The sequence below is a fragment of the Neofelis nebulosa genome, chromosome 10, assembly GCF_028018385.1.
Source record: "Neofelis nebulosa isolate mNeoNeb1 chromosome 10, mNeoNeb1.pri, whole genome shotgun sequence".
Taxonomy (NCBI): domain Eukaryota; kingdom Metazoa; phylum Chordata; class Mammalia; order Carnivora; family Felidae; genus Neofelis; species Neofelis nebulosa.
The window spans coordinates 58,898,758-58,925,218 of NC_080791.1; the positions used below are offsets into that span (position 1 = coordinate 58,898,758).

Below are 26,461 nucleotides of genomic sequence, written 5' to 3' on the forward strand. Positions count from 1 at the left end.
ATATGTGAAACTTATTTTCTTATTTTTCACCTAATAAGAAAACTTATTACCAAAAATGGTGTACTCTAAAGTTTAATTATATAGGTTATATAAAATTAAAGTTTTCAAATAGATCTACTTCTTTGATTATACAGAAATCAAAAATTCATAGAAAAAAATCACTATTAAATATGTTTATGAAGTGCTTGCTATTGAAGGTAGTTGATTGAATTGTATCCTTTTTTGGAGATAGAGTTACAAATACAAATTATTATGATGCCTAATAAGTAATTAAATTATTCCTATGGAAGTATCAATACTTTAAAAAATATTAAAGTAATCATTTAAGGAAATAGTCATTCAAAAACCATCCAGTGTTTTAATTCTAATTATCATTTGGATTTTCAAAATTGTTTTACAAAGTCTAAAAAACTAATTTTCCTTGTTTGCCAAAGATGGTATTTGTAGCATAAAATCAGTATGTTAAATGTATTTTGTGTTTATATAAAATTTTCATCTCTTTCAAGCACTTGTGTAATATCAGTTGGTTTTAACATATCTGTATAGGAATGCCTTTTTTTAGCTCAAAATTACCTTTTCAAAACTACATAACCACTGACCAAACAATGCTTTTGAGTTGTGAAAATATGTGTTGTGTGTGTGTATATATATGTATATATGTATGTATGTATAAAACTCATACATGTATGCAGAGAGAGGTTAGAAGATAGAGGCAGAGAATTTATACTAGCGTAATTTCCTAACTGGGAGGAAATACTGCGTTTCACATAGCCAATGCATTGACCAAATCTAATTGAATTACTGGAAAATTCTACTTTTCTCAGTATCAGAATATTTTGAAAGAGTTTCTCTTCCATTGGGAGAATAGTCTCTGTCCCGAATTTAACCAGCGTTCCTAGGCAGAGAATGTTTGATGAGATTTGACAAGTCCTCATATCTGTGAATTATATAATATTATAGCTGGAAAAAAATGGTGTTTATGTTCCATCTAAGCAGTTGTTAGACGTTAGGTACATATTAGGTGTACCCTTTACAACTCTGAGATTACAGATGACAGAAACCTATTTCAAACTAGTTTAAGCCAAGAAAATAATGTATTAGCTTGGATAACTGAAAATTCCAGGGGTGGATCAGATGGTTAAATGATGATATTAGAATTCAGTCCTTCTTTCCATCTAGTAGGTCTGTTTTCCCCTGAAGGCTTCATTCTTTTTTTTTTTTTTTTAATTTTTTATTTTTTAAAATCTACATCCAAATTAGTTAGCATATAGTACAACAATTGCAATTCCTGCAATTGCTGGGTCATAGGGTAGTTCTATTTTTAGTTTTTTGAGGAACCTCCATACTGTTTTCCAGAGTGGCTGCACCAGCTTGCATTCCCATAAAGGCTTCATTCTTTAGCAACTCTCCACATGGTGGCCCCCAAATGAAGGATTTATAAATCTTACAGCAGTCCCTCACTTTGCATTGTCCCAAAAGTTCCAATGAAATTTCCCAAATTGAGGCTCATTGGCCTGTCTTGGGTTACCAAGACCCCCACGTTGGGGTTTACAGTCCTCATGTAAACTATATGTACTAAAAATGGGGAAAGATAATTTTCCAAAAGAAAATTGAGATGGATTTCCAAAGGAAAAACAAGGGAAATAAAGACAGAGCAAGCAAAACAACAGATAGCCACTGTAGTTGGCTTCTCCAATTGTACTTCCCAAGCTTTACAACAAATTGACACCATATAGGATAAATAGGTGATCTATTCTTTTTCCTTTGCTTCTCTAACCTTTCCCCCATTTTTTTTTTTTTTTTGCCTTTTGGATTAATTGTGTATTTTTCATTTCTTCTTTTTTTTTTTTTTTTTAACTTTAGTGTGATAAGAACAGTTAACATGAGATCTACCTTCTTAACAGATTTTTAAGTCTACAATACAGTATTGTTATCTATAGGCACAATGTTATACAGCTAATCTTGGGTTTACTCATTTAGTATAACTGAAATTTTGGTCAGTTAGCAGTTCTTTCTTTCCTCTTCTTCCAGCCCCTGCTGACCAGAATTCTATTCTTTGCTTCCATGAGTTTTACTATTTTAGATACTTCATGTAAGTGGAATCATGCAATATTTGTTCCTTTGTGACTGGCTTATTTCATTTAGGGTAATGTCTTGCAGGTTCATCTATGTTGTTGCATATTGTAGGATTTCATTCCTTTTTAAGGCTGAATAATACTCCACTATGAGTATATGCTACATTTTTATACATTCATGCATTGCTCAATACTTTGATTGTTTCCTTACTTTGGCTTTTGTGAATAGTGCTGCTGTGAACATGGGGTGCTAATATCTCTTTGAGATCCTGATTTCAATTATTGTGGATAAATGCTCAAGTGGGATTGCTGGATCATATAGTAGTTCTATTTTTAATTTTTTGAGAAACTGCCATACTGTTTTCCTTATTGCACCATTTTGTGTTCCCAGCTGTGTATAAGGGTTCCTGTTTCTCCATAACTTCACCAATGGTTATTATCTTTTGGGGTTTTTTTTTTATATGTATGTAATAACTATCCTACAAGTTATGAAGTATCTCACTGTGGTTTTGACTCGCATTTTCCAGATGATTAGTGACATTGAACAATCTCACATTTTTCTTTTCTTTTTTCAAAAGTAATCTCTACTCACAACATGGTGTTTAAACTCATGAACTAGAGATCAAGAGGCACGTGCTCTCCTGTCTGAGCTAGCTAGGCACTGCACTTGTTTTTTTTTATTATCAATTTTTGCTCCACTATTAGCTTTTTAATTTTATAATTTTGTATTATTCTTTTACTTGTTACCGTAGAGACTCCAGTATGCCTCCCTGACTTAGTCCAGTTTATCTGGAATTGGTACTTATACTATTCTCCAGACTTTCAATTAATTTAATAAAGTTTACCTGGAATTAGTATTTACTACCTTATACACAATATAAAAGTCTTCCAACAGTGTAATTCCATTTGCCTCCCCATTATAACTTTTGTGCTGTCAGACCTTTTGAATTTGTTCATATGACATTTGTACTTTTTATGCATTTTCTCTATTTCCATCTTTTTTTTCTTTCTGTACTTCAGTCTGAGTATTTTCTACCAGTGTCTTACAGTTCATTAATACTCTGTTTTAAGCTATTTCCAATCTGCTTTTAAAACATATTTTGGAGTCTTAATGTATTTTTCAGTTCTAGAATTTTTATTTTATTTTTTAAAAACCAATTCTGTGTTTCTGGTGAAGTTGTTCTCCATGTTTTTCCTTTATTCTCTTAAATAGGTTACTCCTAATCTCTGGTTCATGATTCCGCTGTAGAAATCACTATAGGTCTCCTTTTTTTTTTTTTTTTTTTTAAGTTTATTTATTTATTTTGAGAGAAATAGAGTGTGGCTCTGTACTGTCAGTGCAGAGCCCAATATGGGGCTCAATCCCATGAACGGTGACACCATGACCTGAACCAAAATCAAGAGTCAGACACTTAACTGACTGAGCCACCCAGGCACCCAAGGCCTTTTTTTTTAATCATTTACTGTTTTTCTTGGGTTTTGGTTATGCCTCATAATGCTGGACATTGTGAATAAAAATTATAGAGGCTCTGGAATATGTTTTTTATTTCCAAAGAGAGTTAAATTTTCTAGCAGGCAGATAGAATACTGTCAGGTCACCTTGATCCTGTTAGGGTCTGGTTTTAGCCTTTCTTAGGGCTGTTCTGTTTCACCATTGTCCATATTTTGGTATAGGGTGCCTACCAAAACCCTTCTACTTTGACAAGACTTGACTCTAACCTCTGTCTTCTCCACATCATGTAGCTGTTCTGACCCTCTGGTACTTGCTCAGCTTATTAGCCTTTCAGCTGCTCTTCTTTACTGGATTTCTTGGGGTTTTACCCCATACATGGCCACTTAGAAGTTAACTGATGACTCGGGGAAATTGTATACAGATCTTTGGGCTTGCTTCTCTGTAGCACCCTTCTTACCAGAATTTAGCCTCTCAAGTTTTTCTTCTTGTAGCATCCTTAAACTCTGACCTCTATTTCCTTAATCTAATAAGATTGCCTGTTTCTCTGTACCCTGATTCGACAAATGCCCGAAGAAAAAAAGTCACCTTAAATGTAGAGCTTACCTAGCTGGGCTTCCCTCCTTCCATATATCATAGTCCTGTAAGTCCAGTGTATGCTGGTATCTTTTAAAAACCTGTTTTGTCCAACTTTTACAATTTCCAGACTAGAAGAAGGTAGTCTGAAACAACTTGTTTTGTCATTATCACAACCAATTTTGTTTTCCCTCAATAACATTTTAATGGTCATGTTCTTTTAAAAATTTTCTCTATTGTGTCAGTTTTCTAAGACGTGGGGGTAAATTCAGTCATATTACAATTAAAAAATGTCTGTCCATTGTGATTATAACGAGAATAATATTATGGCTTTTTCGAAATGATTTTCTGTATGCTGGCATTTGCTTATAAAACAAAACAAGAGCCATAATAATCTAAGACTTTTGCCATTTTTAAAAATTGAGATATAATTCACATAACATGAATTTCAGGTGTATAATGTAATGATTTGATATTTATATATATTGCAAAATGATCACCATACTAAGTCCAGAAGTCCAGTTAACATCCATCATTGTATTAATTATTAGTAATACTTCAGTTCATATCTTTCTCATGCAAACTAGAGTTTATGTTTCTTTGAAATAGTTGGGATTTACATTTGGATAACACTTTAGAGTTTGTAAACTGCTACCATATCCATTATAGTCTCATTTGATTTTCCTATCAACTTGTTAGGTATATTAATCTTATTATTTTACAAATGATAAAACCCAGCCTAAAAAATGTTAAAGAGACTTAGTAGTAAATAACACAGCAGAAACTTGAATATACTGCTTCATAATTCCAAATCCTATGCAATCTTCTAAAAACGCTTGAACTTTAATATTTAAATAAGTTTACAGAAAAATACATACAATTCCTTTACCTTAGTAGACTACTTAATTATCTTACTCCTTTTATCTTCTTAGTTTTTGCAATAGTTACAATTAATACATCGATCATTTTTTAGCATATCCCATTTTCTTCATTCTATTTCCTAATTAATTGTTCATGTTTCTATGCAATCTTTGTGTTTACTATTTTTAATTTCTGAATGAATTTTTTATTTATTCTACTTTATTTAATCATACCTTTGTTTTTGGACATTACCACTAAGTCTGCAATAAAAATTGACTTCTTCTTTGAAGTTACTTCCTTAGCATGAATTTCTAGGACATGACTACTAGGTTAGAGAATCTACTGATTTGTGGGACTTTAATGTATTGGCTCAAGTTGCTATTTTATTTTTATTCCTCTCTTCAAGTTATTGCCAAGTATATCTTATTCTAAGATCTGTGTCATACTTAGGTATCATACTTCTAATTTCTTCACTAGAATTCTAGTATCCAAGTTTGTCACCATTTTATATAATACCTTATCCTTAAGGTAAACTTGTACATTCATTTCTGTGTCTGCTCAGTGCTGATAACTCTTGGTGAAGAGCTGGGCTTATACCATACCAAGTCTTTTCTTAACATATAGGCATTATTAAGTAAGCTTCTTTTTAAGTATATAACTTAGTCCCCTCAGAAAACTGGATTCCTATGAAGAAATTTAATCTAAATTTGGAAAGGAAATCCTAGGTAATCTTTTTCTTTGCAAATTAAGTTTTATGACTTGTATTTAACAAATATTTTTGGTGCAGGCATATCTCAAAAACATTGTGGGTTGGTTTCATACCACTACAATAAAGCAAATATTGCAGTAAAGTGAGCCAAATGAATTTTTTGGTTTCCCAGTGTATATAAAAGTTATGTTTACCCTATACTGTAGGCTATAAGTGTGTGGTAGCTGTGTCTAAAAAAAAAAAAAACAAAAAAACACAATGTACATACCTTAATTTAAAAATACTTTATTGCTAAAAATGCTATCTATCATCTGAACTTTCAGTGAGTCATAATCTTATTGCTGATAGAGGGTCTTTGCCTTGATGTTGGTGGCTGCTGATGATCAGGGTGGTGGTTGCTGAAGGCTAGTGTGGCTGTGGCAATTTCTTAAAATAAGACAATGAAGGGGTGCCTGGGTGGGTCAGTCAGTTAAGCATCTGACTTCGGCTCAGGTCATGATCTCACAGCTCGTGTGTTCAAGCCCCACATCAGACTCTATGCTGACAGCTCAGAGCCTGGAGCCTGCTTCACATTCTGTGCCTCCCTCTTTCTCTTTGCCCCTCCCCTGCTCATGCTCGTTCGTTCTCTCTCTCTCTCTCTCTCTCTGTCTCAAAGATAAACATTAAAAAAAAATAAGACAACGAAGTTTGCTGCATCCATTGACTCTTCCTTTCACACACAATTTCTCTGCAGCATGTGGTGGTGTTTGATAGCATTTTACCTATAGTAGAACTTCTTTGACAATTAGAGGCAATCCTCTCAAACACTGCTGCTGCTTTATCAACTAAAATTATGTAGTATTCTAAATTGTCATTTCAACAGTCTTCACCAGGAGTAGATTCCTTCTCGAGAAACCACTGTCTTTGCTCATCCATAAGAAGCAGTTCCCCATCTATTCAAGTTTTATCATGAGATTGCAACAATTCAGATACATCTTCAGGCTCTACTTCAAATTCTAGTTCTCTTGCTATTTCCACCACATCTACAGTTCTTCCACTAAAGTCTTGAATCTTCAATTTGTAAAAAATGCAGTATCTGCAGCGCAGGAAAGCAAAGTGCAATGAAATGAGGTATGTCCTTGTTTTGCTGTGTGCGGAGCACTTTCCTTTGACAAAAACTCAAATTACTCTGACTTCAAACAGTTCATTTTGGTGATGGAAGACATTTGGTTAAGGATTTACTGAATGCTAGGGAAGAATAGATCATAAAAGATCTCTTCATTGTACACATGGGCTATCTATCTAATATTATTTGATGAACAGTATCTTAGAAACTTATGTAAAGGGAAAGAAAAAACAAGAATAGAATCACCCTGAGTTTTCTGATGAGATTTTTGAGAAATCCTTTCAAAGATACGAACTATCATAAGGTCCCCCTGATATTGTCACATATAGAGAAAGTAATTTAATTGGTAGCCTTTTATAGATGAAAATGAATTAAGTAATCAGGTCTAAGAGATACATCTTATCCTTCGAAGGGTAGGCATATGAGCAGTGAGTGGCTGTGTGTGGGTCTGTGCACGTGTACGCACTACGCACATATGTTCTCATGTACCCATGGTGTTCATTTGTGTGAATATACTGATATCCTAGCCACATGATGTGCAATCCACATGAAAAGCTTTGACCAACTGTGTTTAGTTTCCTCTCGAAATGCTCAACTTAGCAGACCCTTTCCGTGCATGTAAATCACCACAGGATTCTTGAGCTTGCCTTCATTGATTAGTTTTTCTGAGGTGTCAAGTTCTATTGTTTTGGATGAACATTTTGGTTATAAATGCCTTATACCTGACTCCTCTTTTAAATAATCTGTCTCATTTTCCCATTAAACATGGTTTTCAGACCATGCCCCAGTTTTTGGATCTTATTTTTATTTGTATGTATGTATGTATGTATGTATTTATGTATGTATGTATGTAAATCTATGCCCAACACGGGCCCAAACTCATGACCCCAAGATCAAGAGCCACATGCTCTTACAAGAGGTTTGTTGAGGTGCTGGGTAATCCAGTCAGTTAAACATCCAACTCTTTATTTCAGTTCAGGTCATGATCTCACAGTTTGTGAGTTTGAGCCTCCTGTCAGGTTGCACAGAACCTGCTTGGAATTCTCTCTCTCCCTCTCTCTCTCTGCCCCTTTCCCGTTCATGCACATGCACATGCACGCTCTCTCTCAAAGTAAATAAATAAACAAGAGGTTTATTTGTGATAAGGACTATTAAAAATTAAAGGGAAAGACAGATTTTTCTACAAGATAAAAGCTTACTATTTTAGTGTATCTATAAAATGAAATATTATTCAGCCATAAAAAGAAATGGAGAAATAATACATGATACAACATAGATGAACCCTAAATACATTATGTGAGGACTTAGGACATATAAGGCCACATAGTTACATGATTCCATTGATAAATGAAATGCAGGAAATTCATAGAGACAGAAAGTAGATTAGTGGTTTCCAGAGACTAGGGATAGGGGAAAATGAGGAGTGACTGCTAATCAGTATGGGGTTTCTTTTTTGGGTGATGAAATGTTCTGGAATTAGACAGTGTAAATGGTTGTACAACCTTATAAATATACTAAAACCCACCAAATTGTATACTTTTAAAGGATGAATTTTGTGGTATGTGGATTACATATCAATTTTTTTAAAGCTTACTATTTTAAGATAAAGTATCTCTACATGAGTTGTCACAAAACTGGGGTAGGTACTATAATGTATTAACATGGTAAATGATAGCATCACTTTCTCACTTTATGACTTTGGGTAAATTATTTAACCACTTTAAGTCTATTTCCTGATCCTAAAATAGGACTAGTATGAACACTTTTACCAGAGTCATTTGGAAGAGTCAATGTGATAATATTTATTAAGTACTAAACTTAGTGCATTCTTCCTATGTGCCCATAGGGAGTCTTCTTAAGTTTAACGAAACATTGAGACTGTCATGATTATTGTAGGCCATACCTGGTATGAGGTTAACTTAGAAGGACATTAGAACAGGGAACACAGTTAACCAGCAGGGCAGTGTCTAGTGCTAGTATTTAGTTCTTTCACTGGTGTATGTCTCAGTCTACATAGCCAACCACGGTTATTCTGTTTGGTTCCTCAGGTAAGAGATCTAGGGCAAGAGAATGAGAGAGAATGTACAGGGGTAGCCACAGGCCCTAAAGGAGACTAAAAGCTTTTATGACAACTTTACAGACAGAGCTTCCAAAGTCTATGAGAAGGACACATCCAGACACAGGAATTACAATACTCAAAAAAGCCTAAAGCCAGCGCTTCTCCATCAGATATTTATAGTTCATTTGTACTTTGATGCAGTTTGCCTGTCGGGTTCATAAGCAGTGTTACCAAATAACACAGTTGACATTGTGTCTTCATCAGGTTTCTGTTGAAACAGAGACCTAGAAAGTTAAGCAAGGGTCCAGTTTTCATGCAGAGGAGAAAGAAGTGGCTTTTTAACCCTTTATTCACAGCCTGACACTTGATAAGTGCTCAGTAAATATGCCCATAGAGAACCTTCCAGGTTTTGCACTTTCTGTAAAGTAGTCCCTTTTTATTTGTTTAATATTTGTTTATTTATTTTCAAGAGAGAGCACAAGTTGGGGGGGGTGGCGTCAGAGAAAGAGAGACACACACAGAATCCAAAGCAGGCTCCAGGCTCTGAGCTGTCAACACAGAGCCTGACGCAGGGCTTGAACCTATGAACCGTAAGATCATGACCTGAGCTGAAGTTGGACACTCAACTGACTGAGCCACCCAGGCACCCCAAAGTTGTCCCTTTCTTAACACCTAATAATTTCTGGGAAACTCTAGCCTGTATGTCACATGTGTAAGTTTGTGCTTTATCTATGCTATTCCAGTGTCCTTGCTCTATCTACTCCATGCTGTTCAGCCTGGCACAATAGTCCCTCACCAATATCTCCTCCTACTTTGCTGAGGTTTTTTGTCAGTCTCCACTAAATACTATTTCAGGCTCAGAAGTTTTTCAGTGAGAGCTTCCCTAAATTTGTCTCAGGCTGGCAAAACTTTTCAGTGGTTTGTTTCAAACTGGGAAAAATGTTTCCCCTTTGGATATCCAGAAGAGTTGCAAAGCAATGTTACTTTGGCCCAATTGTGTTATAAAAATTTATTGATTAAACATTTCTTCAAGTTAATTATGTCTGTCCCTTCTCTCAGAGTGTATAGGTGTATCCAAAGAATTGAGCTGGCAGTAATTTTGAGTAGTAACTGTTATGTGGTACCCAGGTTTCTTGCTTCTCTTCATCTCGGACTTAATGTCAGACTTGTCAGATTTCTTTCCTTCTTTCCCAGAGTAGAATTCTTCACTACCTTTGCACCGTCAGTTCCCCAAACATGTAGAGACTTTATTAAGATTATGAAGAGTGCTCGCTTTGGCAGCACATATACTAAAATTGGAATGATACAGAGAAGATTAGTATGGCCCCTGTGCAAGAATTATGAAGAAATACAGAATTGCTTTGTTCTTTTGCCTTTATTGCCATGAAATCTCCAATAATAAAAGCATTTTCATTGTTGCTTTTCTTTTGCTTTACCTTACTGTCAGTCATCAGCGGCACTGTGGTTATTTCTCAAAGCAGAGTTGTTAAGCAAACTGGGACAATATTCAATACCTTACTTGAGATGGGAGTACCAGCTGTTCACTGGATTTTAATTTACAATTTGACGGAGACTAAAGTGCTGATTTTTCTCTTGGGTTTCCATCCTGAGGGCATGGTGCATAGTCCTTAGGACAAATTCATTTCGGTAAGCCTGAAAACTAATATCATAATAATTGTACTTTGTATTTTACAGTGTGTGGACCAGTTGACGAAGATCCAAACTGAATTACAAGAGACGGTGAAAGATTTAGCTAAAGGCAAAAAGAAGTACTTTGAGACTGAACAGATGGCTCATGCAGTACGGGAGAAAGCTGACATCGAGGCAAAGTATGTGTTTTAGCATTTCTGAAAAAGTAATTATGCAAATAAATGTTATTTTTGCCAGTACTTTGTTTTCTATTAATATAGGGCATAGACTCATTCTCAGGTTATCTTGGTTTCGTCTGACCTATAAATGTTACATACTTTCAAATTTTTCTTTCATATTGGCTGATCTCATTTCAATTAATACAGCAATAAGAGAATGTTTGATCAGTCAGTTTCACGTTCAATTGAATTATGGAAAGGAAAGAAGACAAATGAACATGGTATCAAAAGCTTAGCAAAAGCCTGTTGAAGTTGCTGTGGTATCTGAGTATCAGGATTTAAGAGCTTCATTTTTTTCATGCTAGACTCTAAATCAGTTGTATTTGGAAATCCCTGATCCTTAGCATGCCATTGAGGACCTTGGACATGTCAAATATATAAGAGCACTAACCTCAGTATAGAAACCCTGACTCAAGCACAGTTTCTCTCTTATGTGAAGTTCTAATACATACACTTTTTTAATGTGTGCTTTAGCAACTGTGTGAATTTTACTCTTCATATATGTGACTTATAAGTCCTTGATTTTGAGAATAATTAGGAAAAAAAGAAACTGGCATTTGGTACAGAAGGAACTGGCAGTTGGTAATAAAAAAGAGATCTAAAACAAGCCGTAGAGATTTTTGCTATGACAAGTTGAGGAAAGATAAAAAGTTTTTGAGAAAAAATAAACCTGTGTCATAGAATGGTACTCTAAAGAGGTCTGTGAGGAGAGCTGAGACTCCCGTTTAATGCAAAATCTGGAACTCTGAACTCCTAATCATGAAATCAGAAAGGTTATGGACACTTGTACAGACTAGCAACTAGTGGGTGAGGTTCGTTAATATGCTTTTATCAGCAGGAAGTTAAGCAATCTCATAACCCTCTTGTGAAAATTTAGTGTATCCTTGAAAGTTTATGTAGTACCAAAGTATGGTAGACGAATACTCATGAAATACTTAATGTTACTGGAAAACATATTTAATATTTCCCTAATTTAGTTTATTGTCTTTATGATTTTATTTTTGTGAGCATACAAATATTTCCCATACTTTCATAGAGTCAATGAACCCATCTTCCCAATAAGACCTGAAGATTTTAGATTAGATAATCTCTAATAGGAATTTCCTCTCCTAGTGGTTTTTAGCAATTTGTTTTTTAAAACTCTCAGGATTCTAGAACAGAGAGTTGACAGATTTGTAGAGCATATGTAAATACCTACTTTAGCCAAGGGCCACAGAGTGTAAATGAGGACAATTGCAAGGCTATTCCTAAGAAGTCTAGATTTGACAGGGTCTAATTCACAGATGCTGATCTCAAGAAACTGCCTTCTAATATGGCCCAAATTCAACGGGATTTTAGTATATAAGACATTTTATCTCAGTGTGTAACTTCTCTGAAAAATTCATTCAACTACAGAGTAAGAAATGTTTCTTTATCTTCATTCACTCACTAAACGTTTATTGAATAATTATATTGGGTGCTGTGGGTACAAAGATGAGTAAGATAAGCTTTGCATCCTTAAGAAATTTAAAGCCTAGAATTAAAGACAACTGTGTTTAAAAGTAACTTTATGACTTGTTTATTCACAGCAAATTCAAAGAAATTAAGTGCCTCATGTCACTCAGTAACATATTTGCTGTAATTGTATGAAAACACTGTTTTGTAAGCCTAGAAAATAGATTAATTTTGCCTCATGAAAAAGGAAACCTTTATAGAAGAAGTGGTATTTGGACAGAATCTTGAAGAAGATGGGAAGGAATATCAGAAAGGGGAAGTGAAAACTAGACTATATGTAGTTTTGGTAGGTGATTTGACAGACAGTAAGATGTGCACATTAGGAGAGAGCACACAAGGAAGAGGGAAGGGAAGGATGAGTTCCATTTTGGATGTGTAGGTTCTGAAGAGCCTGTAGGACTCTGAGGTGAATAAATTTGGTAGGGGGTCACATATCTAACTCTCAGATGAGAATAGGGCCTATCAGATGATTGCCTGTCAGCGTTGATTGCCTATCAGATGATAGCTATACGGTTGAAATCCTATATTAGATGAGAAATTGAGTTTGAGACCCTAAGGAGCATTAATTAACATTTGGAAGTAGATGATGAAGAGGAGTGTGCAATACAATTCATCATTCATATACATCTTATTTTTTATAGATCATAATCTTTGAGCACAGGAACTGTTTTTTCTTTTTTTTTAATGTTTGTTTATTTTTGAGAGAGAGAGAGAGATCACAAGCAGGGGTTGGGGGGCAGAGAGAGAGGGAGACATAGAATCCAAAGCAGACTCCATGCTCCAGGTTGCCAGCACAGAGCCTGATGTGGGGCTCAAACCCACAAACCGTGAGATCATGACCTGAGCTGAAGTCAGATGTTTAACTGACTGAGCCACCCAGGCGCCCCTGGAACTGTATTATTCTATTACTAATACTTTCTTAAGTTCCACACAAGAATTATATGAAAATTAGCAAATGAAGCAGAAACTAGAAACTTAAAACCTTATTTTGGAAAATCCAGGTGCAACTCAGACTATTTGGATAATGACTACAATAAAAAAGGAGAATCAAGAATACCCTAGTCTTTTTTAGCCTTGAACAGGCTGTCCCAAATTTTAAAGCTTGTGCCCTTTGCTTTCTTTCTTTGTTTTTTTTTTTAATGTTTATTTATTTTTGAGACAGAGAGAGACAGAGCATGAACAGGGGAGGGGCAGGGAGAGAGGGAGACACAGAATCTGAAACAGGTTCCAGGCTCTGAGCTGTCAGCACAGAGCCTGACGCGGGGCTCGAGCTCACGGACCGTGAGATCATGACCTGAGCCAAAGTCGGACACTTAACCGACCAAGCCACCCAGGCGCCCCAGGGCTTTGCTTTCTTAAATCAGAATGAATAACAATCTGATTAATAAAAACAGGCAAAACCCTAGGAAATATGAATATGGCAAGATAGAAAATAACAGGAAAATCGTGGACCTTATTTTTTTTTAAACACTGGGGAAGTAGTTAGGATGCGTATGTGTACGTCCCTGAATGTTTCTCTTTTGTTAGAAAGAGCATAGACTGCTTTTGCTATCCTCCTCACATTTGCTGTGCAGAGACTGGCTTGCTGCGCCTTCCATTCCCAGGTGGTCTGCAACTTGACTTCGTATTATGGCATAGCATTCAGCACATGCCCTGAGTTCTCCCATGGCAGTCACCATAACACTGCAGTCGAGACAAACATTGCCGCCTCAAAAGTCACTGGTTGTGGGGGTGTTGGTTATTCCTTAGTGTTTGTTGACTTTCTTCTTCTGCTTATCTCTAGTTGTTTGGGTAAAACCAGCATTTTGTTAGATTATTGTTTCCTTCCCAAACCAAAAGGGATTGAGAGAAATAAGGACACCAGAATGGGAGAAGATTGAATAGAACAAAATCATATAGGGCAGAGAGAACAAGGACTTTCTCACTGTATTCAAATACTATATTAACAGTGGACTTTTAATGGGAGAAAAAAATGGAATTAAGGACTTTCAAGAGCCCGGTAATATCATGCTGTAGATTGCACTGCAGGTGTTACAGCATATTGCCCACGGCGCTGAAGGCCTAAGTTTTGCCTCCATAGATTGGTCATCCCTAGGCATCCTTGAACTTTCTTATAGGAACTAAAGTGTGTGTAATTGTATGATAATGGAAATAAACTGTAGTTTGATGACTCTTGTTTATTAAGAGATACCAATATATTGGATTTGTCAAATTGTATTTTTGTCATTCAGGATATTTTTATTAAATATCCCAATATTTTCTGTTGGACTACAATATTCTTCCTGTAGTAAAATAAAGGAAAATAATCATTGCTGTCGGTTTTCCATTTGTTAGTACTCTTTTGGAATAGTGTTGTGGAAAGTGTCATTTTAAAAAAAGTTTGGAATTATAATACTTAGTAAGTTTTATATGTAATTTTATAATTTTATTAAACATACTATTTTCTGTTTTATTATAGATCTAAACTTAGTCTTTTTCAATCAAGAATCAGTTTACAGAAGGCGAGTGTAAAGGTAAGTTTTTGAAAACTTTCACAATTGAGAAACCTTAGCTTATTAAAAAAATTGGTTTTTTTGAGGGTTAAAGTCAGTTATTTCCACCTAATGTAGAGAAGCATATTAAAGTCATTAACTTAGGGAAGAAGTTTCCTTCCCAGTTCATGGGAGTTTTTCACTCAGATGTCAGCACTTGGACACCACTTGCTTGTCAAGATTGCTTCAGAGATTGGTTTCTATACTTTACCTGCTTAGGTAGCCTATTGTCTATAACTCTTAGTCCAAGAGGCTTAGTCCACGGGCTCTAGAAAATCTCTGCAAAATCCATTTCATTCATATTTACACACTTGAGTATATATTCTGGGCCAATGCAAGTGAGATTTTTCTGTGGGACCCTTAAGCTGTGGATACCTGAGAAGTTAAATTTAATAACCTGCCTTTGGCTGTCATGATCCCAACTAGCACCCAGTTCTTTTGGCACATGAGGAGTGTTGATTTTTTTTAAAAAACTTTTCTAACTCCCAACAGCTTTACCCATGTCTTTGAAGATAAGGCACTTACTCAATTTGGAACCTTTATTTTCCCATCTGAATAAAATGAGCAAAATATTTTGAAGTTTCCTGAAAAGCTTTGGAAGTAGGTTAAATGTAAATAAGAAATATGTAAGAACACTCTTACCATGTATAATAGTTCTAATCACTGTTTATTTAATTTCTTAACAGTGTTGAATATTTTTTTTTAATTTTTAAATTTTATCTTAAGTAAACTTTGTGCCACACATAGGTCTCAAACTCACAACCCTGTGATCAAGAGTCACCTGCTCCACTGACTGAGCCAGCCAGGTGCCCCTAGTGTTGAGTAATTTTTTATGTGTATAAATATTTTTCCACGTGGTTACCTTTACTCTTGTTGAGGAGCTATTAATTGCCAGCTAAGAATGGTATCTTTATATATTTTACAGTTCAGTTGTCAGTTTGCATTGATTTTTTTCTTTTACTATGTTTTAGTTAAAAGCCCGGCGATCTGAATGTAATTCCAAAGCTACCCACGCAAGGAATGATTATCTTCTTACATTAGCAGCAGCAAATGCACACCAGGATCGCTACTATCAAACAGACTTAGTTAACATTATGAAGGTAATACAGACTTAATATCTGTGGTAATTTTGTTTCATTAAAGACAAAACAACTCATGAGTTGAATTAGGCAGATAGATTAAGTGTGAGTACAGTAGCAGCCAGGCTTCTTTGCAGTTCATTGAAGTATACTTGATACTGTTTGGGTAGCCTCTCTTTCAGGTAATTTTGAATTAATTTTTAATGTAAAATATCATTCAAAACCAAATCACAGTAAAAGACTGTATTATGTATTAGTCTCTAGCAAGTGGCAGATGTTTACTATATAATGGCTATTAATATATAAAATACAAAATAAGATTTTTTTTTTAAAGCTTAGATTTTTTAAATTTCACAATTTTATCCTTAATTGTTATGGAAACTTGTACATTAATGTTTTATGATTTTGGGTGTCCATGAGAAGACAAGAAAATGCCTAGTAGTTCTATGAAAATGTCTCTACCCTGGATATCACCCTGAAATGTAGATAGATTGTATTATGTCTCTTATGTACTCAAACTCTATCTTGATCTTTGATTATACATCTATGTGTATCTTTAACTTTCACTGAAGTAAAGGAAAAGAGGTGGAGAAGAAAACCTTTTTAACTTACTGCCAGCTCCCCACTTGTTGCTGGTATATAATTTTACATAGAGTGTATCTCATTTTCTCCTGTCTTCTCAAGGACCCAACATTTGATTATTCTGTCTTTCTCTTATATTTTCAAACCTTCCTTTTCAAATGCATTGTTATTTTCTTAATGTTTTTTTGAATTTTTCATTTTAGAGAGAGAGTGGGGGAGGGGCAGAGGCATTGGGGTCGGGGGGAGAGAGAGAGGGACAGACAGAGAGAGAGAGAGAATGAATCCTAAGCAGGCTCCTTGCTCAGCGCGGGGCCCGACATGGGGCTCAGTCCCACGACCATTGGATTGTGACCTGTGCCGAAATCAAGAACCAGATGCTCGACTGACTGAACCACCCAGGCACCCCTCAAATGTGTTGGTCTTATTGACTGTCAAAACGTATTACTTTCATTGAATTGCTTGCTTTACAAATCATAAGTGTTGAGAATGGGGATGCAGTAGGAGTGGGTGCTCTTTTTTCTACAGTGGCTCTGGGAAGGAGATAAACTCTATGTAGGAACTATAAGTTCTTTCCTTGAAAGTAGAGACAGGACATTTCCTGGTTCCTTCAGGAAAAAATAGGAGTGATGGCAAGAGTGAAACTGGGCTAAGAAGTATCCAGTTGCAGAATTTTTTCTTTCCTTTTTGTTCACTGCCTGAAATCCCTTTTTCCTAGCCTGTTTTGATTTCTACTGGTTAAAATACAAGTGGTAAGAAAAACAAGAGTTTCTTTTGACATCTCAGATGAAAAGTCTGCATACGTTTTCCCTTAAATGTTGGACCTAGAGGCTTAGGCATTTTAATATCTTAGTAGGTGTCACATGGTGCTTCATACTTACAAGAACCAACAAGAGACTTGATCTCTCATTATAACATAGTTTCTCTAGGGGGGAAAAATACACACACACACACAAACACACACACACACACACACACACACACAGTCTCAAACAATCCATTATTAAAGAAGATACTCAGTACAGCTTGCAATTCAAAGTTGTGATTCCCTATATACAGTCAAAACTGTTGACTATATATTTTCCCTTTGAATACTTTAAAATGAACATATTAGTTTAAGCAGCAGCAAAAATAAAATCTTTATGTTTTTTAAATTGAATCTACAGCCAAAAAAGATCTCTTTCTTAAAACCCTATGGCCTTTGATAAACTGGGAAAGGTACAGTATTCTTTTGGGGGTCTGCCCTCTGCCCCAAAACAAAGATTAAGTTAATGGACCTAGCCAGCTCTCATATTATATAGCTTTGAAGTTACTTTGAAGTTCTAATGCAGATATTTGATCAGCATTGGGTAGGTTATGCTTCAGATTACTCATTTCATGAGACATTGTAAGGTCCTGAAATGATAAAAATAAAGGCAGGAGTCTCCTTCCTTCCCTTAAAATAGAAAAATGTATTCTCAGTTTTCATGTTGTGTCTGTGTTAATTCATTTTCTTCCTCATGTTAATTCTGTAGTCTGCATTTTTGGAAAACTCTTATCCATTGTATTGTAGCTACTAAGTAAGATTCTATCATTGAATTGACAGTGGCCCTTTCTTAGAAATGTCTTATTTTCTGAATTGTTGTTAAGGTTCTAATGCCCTAGCTAGAATCTTAAAAACAAATAAACAAACAAACCAAAAACCCCTCTGAATAGCTTAGAAGCAAGATATTTGATTCACTGATTTAATTATGTGCTTTTAGTAGTCATAGTGTGGTAGCTACTGGACCACACTTTGGGAAGAATCAAAGATAAGCAATATACTCTTTTTATCCTCAAAGAGCTCAATCTGGTGAAAGAGAGAGAGATGCATAAAAATGATTATAAATTAGGGGGTGACTCAGTCAGTTAAGCATCCAACTTTGGCTTTCAGGTGAATTCTAGCCCGAGTCAGCTGACAGCTCAGAGCCTGGAGCCTGCTTTGGATCCTGTGTCTCCCCCGCTCTCTGCCCCTCCCCAGCTCTCACTCTTGTCTTTCTCTCTCTCAAAAACAAATAAACATTAACAAAAATTTTTTTAAAGAAATGATTACAAATTAGAATAATGAAATTACTTTCTGCTAGAGGACCATAGTTAATGATAATAACAGCTATCTTTTTTTTGATTGCTTAGTGTTACTCTTAGTATTACTCCTAAACACTTTAGCATATTATCCCTTCTCATTTTTTTTCCCCTTTATCCTAGTTTAGTGTTCATAGTTCATTATGACTAGACTAGAAATGAAATGAAATGAAATTCTAACTCAAGTTGAACGCAGATAACCTCTTTCTTTGTACCCGCATCTAAGTAGCCGAGTACTACTGAAGAAAATCTTTCAACAGAACAGAACACACTCATGTTCATAAATTAATGTGGAACCCAGTCTCAAATGGACCCTCGACACTGCTCAGATATCCTGCTGTATTTCCCTGGTTAACTTTCCCTACTATTTTTAACACTTTTTTCAACTTTTTCCATCTCAAACCTCAAACTTTCCTCTTCTCTTTCACACTTAGCAAGTGGTCTTTCTTCCTAATTTACAGAGAAAATACAAGCTATTAAAAGGGAACTCCATTATTTTCCCATTATCTGCCTTCATGCATGTTCAAGACTCCGCCAGGGAACCCCAACCTTTGAGTTGTTTATCCTGTCTAAAGATGATCTTTTCACCTTAGCTTTGGATATCTTATCCCCTTCTGCCTTTTCAGGATCAAAACAACTGATTATTCTCTTTTCTTCTTACATTTATTGGACATTGTATTCTTAGGTTAAACATGTAGAAGAGGGAAAAAAATTACAGAAGAGACCTTAAATGCCTGGGAATGAGAGTGAAGCAGCTATTTGGGTGTCATTGGGTGTCAAGCATGGCTAGGCTCTCTGTCTAGGTACTTGTAAATACGTGATTTCATTTAGTTTTCATGACATCTTTCAAACTAAATATCATTATCCCTGTTTTACAAATCAGGTAGCAGAGGCTCAGTGAGGTTCATTGGGTATGTATATAATAGCCAGGACTTAATTCAGAGTCTCTATGACTTCAGAGCCTGTGTTCTCTTTACTACAGATCACACTGTTCTTTTCTACATACCATTCCAATCTTCTTGATAGTAAAGAGGAGTATAATTAGTAGTAGCCTACTGTGAATATCATAAATTCTGAGAGAACTGTAAAATAAAATTAATAATTGAAAATTGCAAATTCTCCCCTGCTATAATAAGATCATGTGTCTAAATACAAGTATTTAGACAGGTTCCCCAAGGAATATTTTGTATTCCTTATGCCAATACTGATTAAAACAGATACTAAATATACTGCTCTGTGTCTGTGTATCATCAGGCAGTTATTTTTGAACTCCACACTAAAACAAAACAAAAAAGCTATTGCTAGGACATGGAAACCAGACAACCGATTTTATCACATCTATAGATAGCAGTTGTATTGGCTGCTGGGAAGTAAGTTTGTTCCTTAGAATTCCTTTTTTTTTTTTTTTTTTTGGTAGCATATTCTCGTACAGTGTATAAACTGATACTTTTATTAGCTTGTGGAATATTTTCTTAGTGGTTTGGATAAGGAAGGATGAAGCACAGTGTATCATAGTAGAAAAGAGAAGAAATGTCAATCTAATGAAGGATTTGAAAAGTTTTGTAACACTAGGACCTTATTTCTACACAAATGCTTATCGTCTTCAGTGGAAGCTAAATATATCTGGGTGATATATTTATCATATATAATTGAACAAAGTAATTTGTTATATATGTTATTTTATATATATACATATATATAAAATATGTACATATTTTGTACATATTGTATGTACATATTGTACATACATAAATATACATATTATGTACATTTTGTATATATTTACATATATATAAAATATGTACTATATAATTGAACAAAGTAATAAAAGTTAAACATCTTTCTATGTGACAGAAACCTAGAAAATACGATAACATGGCATATCTTTTGCAGATGTTTGTTTTGATTAAATGAAGAAAAAGTCATTATTGGTATCTAGGTCCCTTATTTTTATGGCTTTTCTAGCTAATTACTTATTACTCCAAAAGCCTTCCTCATTCACTTGAGAGATTGTAGAACTCGTTTTTCGAAATTTTAAATCATAGCTCTTCTGGTTTCCCTGCCAACTAACTCTCTAGCTATTGTACTTCTCATTCACCTAATAACGTTTGTTCGCTTAACAAATTAGCATGGAAATCCCCAAATCTCAAGGTTGGCTCTCTGCTTTTCTTACTTTGTATCCTCTTTCTTTATGCCCTCTTTCTTAGAAAAGAGTAGTCATTTGGTCCAATTTTTATTAATATTGTTTGAATCCCAAGTGTATATATTAACCATACCCTTATGATTATCCATGATTTGTCTTTCCATCAGTGGCCGAAATTTTCTAAATTGGAGGCAACTCTGTCCCCCGTCGTTCCTTTGAATATATATATATATATATCCCATCTATCTATCAGTGGACACTTGGGTTGCTTCCGTAATTGAGCTATTGTAAATAATGCTGCAATAAACATAAGGGTGCATATATCTCTTTGAATTAGTGTTTTTGTATTCTTTGGGTAAACACCCTGTAATGGAATTACTGGATCATATGGGAATTCTATTTTTAATTTTTTGAGGAATCCCCATAGTGTTTTCCACAGAGGCTGTACCAGTTTGCATTCCCACTAATAGTAAATGAGGGTTCCTTTTCCTCCACATCCTCACCAACACTTGTTGTTTCTTATGTTTTTGATATTAGTCATTCTGATAGGTGCGAATGATATCTCATTGTGGTTTTAATTTGTATTTTCCTGATGACTAATGATATTGAGCATCTTTTCATGTGTCTATTGGCCATCAGTATGTCTTTTTTATAAAAACATCTGTTCGTGTCTTTGCCCATTTTAAAATTGAATTATTTGGTGGGTTTTTTTGTGTTGTGTTTTTGTGTGTGTGTGTTTATATATTTTAAATACTGACCGACACTTTATCAGGTATGTCATTTGCACATATCTTCTTCTATTCAATAGGTTCACTTTTAGTTTTGTTGATTGTTTCCTTTGCTGTGCAAAAGGTTTTTATTTTGATGTACTCCCAATGGTTCATTTTTGCTTTTATTTCCCTTGCCTCAGGAGACTTACCTAGAAAAACATTGCTACTACTGCCAATGTCAGAGAAGTTACTGCCTGTGTTCCTCTAGGATTTTTATAGTTTCAGATCTCACATTTAGGTCTTAATCCATTTTGAGTTTATTTTTGTGTATGGTGTAAGAAAGTGGTCCAGTTTCCTTTTTGTACATGTTGCTGTCCAGTCAGAAAAAGACAGCTACTGTATGATTTCACTCATATGTGGAATTCTTTCATTTAGGACATATTCCTCCGTCTCCTCTTTTTGTCTAACTCTCTGCATCTGTTTCTATGTGTTATGAAAGTTAGCTGTGTCTCTTGCTCTTGAAAGTAGTGGCCTTATGAACAAGAGGTCCTGGCATGCCCTGCAGTGTAATCCCCTGCTCACCAGCACCTGGTGTTTCATGTGTGTGTTGCATGTGGCTGAGTCGCTTTTACCTTCAGTCTAGTCATCTGCAGTGTGTCTCTGCCTGTCTCTCTCTGCAGGGTTTAGTCCCTGTGTTGTTAGTGGGCTAGTCTGAAGCCACCTTGGGCTTGAGTTGAGTCAGACCAGGCATTTGTTAGAGATGCAGTAGCACCAAAGCGCAGGGCACTTTCCCTGTATTGTCCCCCAAGAAGCTTCTTTTGGGGTGGGGTCTGCAGTCAGACCACAGGTCTGCCCCCAGCCCACTGCTGGGGCCACAGTCCGACTGGTGTATGTGGTTATCTTCCACCCTTCTTGGGGTAGAAGTCATTTTGGAGTGGTGCTGGCCCTTGTTGGTGCTGCTTCCACACTTTCAGGCTTGTGGTACCACTTTGAAAGGGTTCTGGCCTAGGGTATATTGGAAGGGGGCAGGGCATAGGAAAATATGGGAGTGAGGCAGGAGGTATTAGCAAGGTGTGTGGAAGTCTGCTGTGGGAGGGAACCTGCAGCTGCCCGAAACTCTTGCCAAGGCCAACTGGTTTGAGGGTGTGGATCTGCCGAAGTACAGATGGGTGGGAAGGGCAGTCTGTTAGTGAGCTAGGTGGAGAGTGTTGGCACTGAAATGGTTCTGCTGGTGTCAGTGTATCTAGGCTGCGGGAGGGAAATAGCACCCACCAGCAGCTCTTTTGTTCTTGGAGAAATCTCCCAATGACCTACCCCTCCAGCACACACTTTGAGATTAGTAAATAAATCTTCCCATATACCCCAGGCATTTTCCTAACTACTGCCTCTGTGCTGTATCTCAGGGCTCTTGCGCTATTTCTTAAAAGGTGGGGGGCCAAAATGAACAAATCAGGAGACTATAGATGCTGGAGAGGATGTGGAGAAACGGGAACCCTCTTGCACTGTTGGTGGGAATGCAAACTGGTGCAGCCACTCTGGAAAACAGTGTGGAGGTTCCTCAAAAAATTAGAAATAGACCTACCCTATGACCTAGCAATAGCACTGCTAGGAATTTACCCAACGGATACAGGAGCACTGATGCATAGGGGCACTTGTACCCCAATGTTTATAGCTGCACTCTCAACAATAGCCAAATTATGGAAAGAGCCTAAATGTCCATTAACTGATGAATGGATAAAGAAATTATGGTTTATATACACAATGGTGTACTACGTGGCAATGAGAAAGAATGAAATATGGCCCTTTGCAGCAACATGGATGGAATTGGAGAGTGTTATGCTAAGTGAAATAAGCCATACAGAGAAAGACAGATACCTTATGTTTTCACTCTTATGTGGATCCTGAGAAACTTAACAGAAACCCATGGGGGAGGGGATGGAAAAAAAAAGAGGTTAGAGTGGGAGAGAGCCAAAGCATAAGAGACTGTTAAAAACTGAGAACAAACTGAGGGTTGATGGGGGGTGGGAGTGAGGGGAGGGTGGGTGATGGGTATTGAGGAGGGCACCTTTTGGCATGAGCACTGGGTGTTGTATGGAAACCAATTTGACAATAAATTTCATATATTGAAAAAAAAAAAAGGTGGGGACTCAGTATTTTCTTGTTTGTTTTTCAGAGGAGGGGAACTCAGTATTTTTTTGCCCCCAGACTCTTCCAGAGCTGAGCCCGCTAATTTTTAAAGTTCCAGGTGTTAAGTTAAGCCCCTGGTTTTCAGAGTTATGGGGATTTGTCTTCCTCACTCTGGTTCCCCTTCCCCGTGCCTAGGGTGCTTGGTGTAAGAGTGTTTCTCTCCCCTCTCCACCCCCTGGATTTCCTCCCGTGGCCAGTTCCATGGGTCTGTTTGGTCCCAATTGTGTCGCCTCTCTTCCTACCCTCTTTGATATAGCCTTTACATTTAGCTGTGGAGAGTCTCTTCTGCCGGTCTTTAGGTCATTTTCTGGGTTGTACTGATGTGGGTGTTATCTACTTGTATCTATGGGACAAGGTGAGCTTAGGATCCTCCTACTCAGCCATCTTCCCCAGAAGTCTAATATGGACCTAACCATTTCTGTATATACAGTTCAGTGGCATTAAGTACTCATGCAGTATTGTGCAACCATCACCACTATCCATCTTCAGGACTTTTTCATCTTCCCAAACTGAAACTCTATGTACACTAAACAATAACTCCCATTCCTTTCTCCTCTGGCCTCCTGAAAACCACTATTCTTTTTTCTGTATGTGAATCTGACTACCGTAAAGTACCTCATGTAAGTGGAATCATATAGTGTTTGTCCTTCTGTGTCTGCTTTATTTCACTTAGTGTAATGTCTTCAGGATTCATCTGTGTTAGAGCATGTGTCAGAATTCTGTTCATTTTTAAGGCTGCGCTTTTATTATTTTTACCCTGCATAGCAAATAATTTTAAGTGCCTTTTTACCAACAAAATGAGCTGAACACTGTGAATCCTTGCTGTCAGGGACTTTAGAAATTAGAAGTAGAACTAAGACATCCAAAAAATAACTATAATTTAAGAACATTTAATAGTAATAGCCATTATTTATTTAGCTTTTATTCTATATAGGATTTACATTCATATGATTTCATTTAATCCTTAAGGCAACCCTATATGTGCATTAATAGCTTCTAGTCATGTGTTTTATGAATGTAAGCAGTACAGATAGCTGTAGGCCATCAGATCTCAGTAGAATGTAAGATTCCTGACAGCAAATATTTTGTTCTCTCCCCTGTTTTATACCTAGCATCCAAATGACGAGGGAGAGGTTGCACTGGTCTTTCTTCATGGAGGACCTTTCTCCATGGAAGAATTTGCATCTTGAATAGGCCTTACATAGTGAGTAGTAGGATGTCAGTAGGCTCTGGTGACCAAGGATGGGATTTCATAGGGATGGAGTTGTATGAGCACTTATGAAAGTGAGTTACAGTGAAAACCACTGGTTCCATTGGTCTTGGAGAGAGGCATGAGAATATTTGCTAAGCGTACTACTAACAGAGTTTTTAATGAAGCTTTAAAATGTTTGACATTGAAGAAAGAATTCTAAAATGCCATTAAAGTAACCCTTTTCACTTGTACCCCAATGTTTATAGCAGCACTCTCAACAATAGCCAAATTGTGGAAAGAGCCTAAATGTCCATCAACTGATGAATGGATAAAGAAATTGTGGTTTATATACACAATGGAGTACTACGTGGCAATGAGAAAGAATGAAATATGGCCCTTTGTAGCAACGTGGATGGAATTGGAGAGTGTGATGCTAAGTAAAATAAGCCATACAGAGAAAGACAGATACCTTATGTTTTCACTCTTATGTGGATCCTGAGAAACTTAACAGAAACCCATGGGGGAGGGGAAGGAAAAAAAAAAGAGGTTAGAGTGGGAGAGAGCCAAAGCATAAGAGACTCTTAAAAACTGAGAACAGGGGCGCCTGGGTGGCGCAGTCGGTTAAGCGTCCGACTTCAGCCAGGTCACGATCTCGCGGTCCGTGAGTTCGAGCCCCGCGTCAGGCTCTGGGCTGATGGCTCGGAGCCTGGAGCCTGTTTCCGATTCTGTGTCTCCCTCTCTCTCTGCCCCTCCCCCGTTCATGCTCTGTCTCTCTCTGTCCCAAAAATAAATAAAAAACGTTGAAAAAAAATTTAAAAACAAAACAACAAAAAAAAAAAAAAACTGAGAACAAACTGAGGGTTGATGGGGGTGGGAGGGAGGGTACGGTAGGTGATGGACATTGAAGAGGGCATCTTTTGGGATGAGCACTGGGTGTTGTATGGAAACCAATTTGACAATAAATTTCATATATTAAAAAAATAAATAAATAAAAAATAAATAAATTTTCTTTCACCAAAAAAAAAAAATTTTTTTTTAAAGTAGCCTTTTTTTTCTTCAACTAAATATTAGGTTAGATATTTGGCTATGAGGTTTTTTTAATGTTTATTTATTTTTGAGAGATAGAGAGAGAGAGAGAGAGAGAGAGAGAGAGAGAGAACGTGAGCAGGAGAGGAGCAGAGAGACAGAGACACAGAATCTGAAGCAGGTTCCAGGCTCTGTGCTGCTAGCACAGAGCCTGATGTGGGACTCGAACCCACCAGTTGTGAGATCATGACCTGAGCCAAAGTTGGACACCCAACTGAGCCATCCAGGCACCCCTGACTGTTAGCTTTTTAATGCAGTTTTCTATGAAGTATATTTTCCATTAAGTTTAATTATTATATTTGTTTTTTTATATAATAGAAATATTGAATTGTTTTTACTCACTGGAATTGTAGACTATTAGGTATCCAGTAATCTTCCTTGATTCTGTGATATATTTATTGTTGGTTAAAAATTTGACGTAGTATGGGGCACCTGGGTGGCGCAGTCGGTTAAGCGTCCTACTTCAGCCAGGTCACGATCTCGCGGTCCGTGAGTTCGAGCCCCGCGTCAGGCTCTGGGCTGATGGCTCGGAGCCTGGAGCCTGTTTCCGATTCTGTGTCTCCCTCTCTCTCTGCCCCTCCCCCGTTCATGCTCTGTCTCTCTCTGTCCCAAAAATAAATAAAAAACGTTGAAAAAAAATTTAAAAACAAAACAACA

At 36.5% G+C, this 26,461-nt stretch overlaps 1 protein-coding gene and 1 non-coding gene across 6 annotated transcripts in view; both read left to right on the top strand.

The window, feature by feature from the left end:
• FCHSD2 (FCH and double SH3 domains 2) overlaps positions 1 to 26,461 on the top strand; it is a 301,322-nt gene that overhangs the window by 162,133 nt on the left and 112,728 nt on the right. For all 5 annotated transcript variants that reach the window (XM_058687857.1, XM_058687860.1, XM_058687856.1 and 2 more), the window contains exons 6-8: positions 10,531 to 10,664; positions 14,656 to 14,710; positions 15,700 to 15,828. In XM_058687857.1, coding sequence (XP_058543840.1) covers positions 10,531 to 10,664; positions 14,656 to 14,710; positions 15,700 to 15,828 — 318 coding nt within the window. The remainder of the gene's footprint in view (positions 1 to 10,530; positions 10,665 to 14,655; positions 14,711 to 15,699; positions 15,829 to 26,461) is intronic.
• Positions 10,101 to 10,206, top strand: LOC131488912 (U6 spliceosomal RNA). Its single transcript, XR_009250300.1, has one exon. It is a non-coding gene; the product is annotated as a U6 spliceosomal RNA (small nuclear RNA).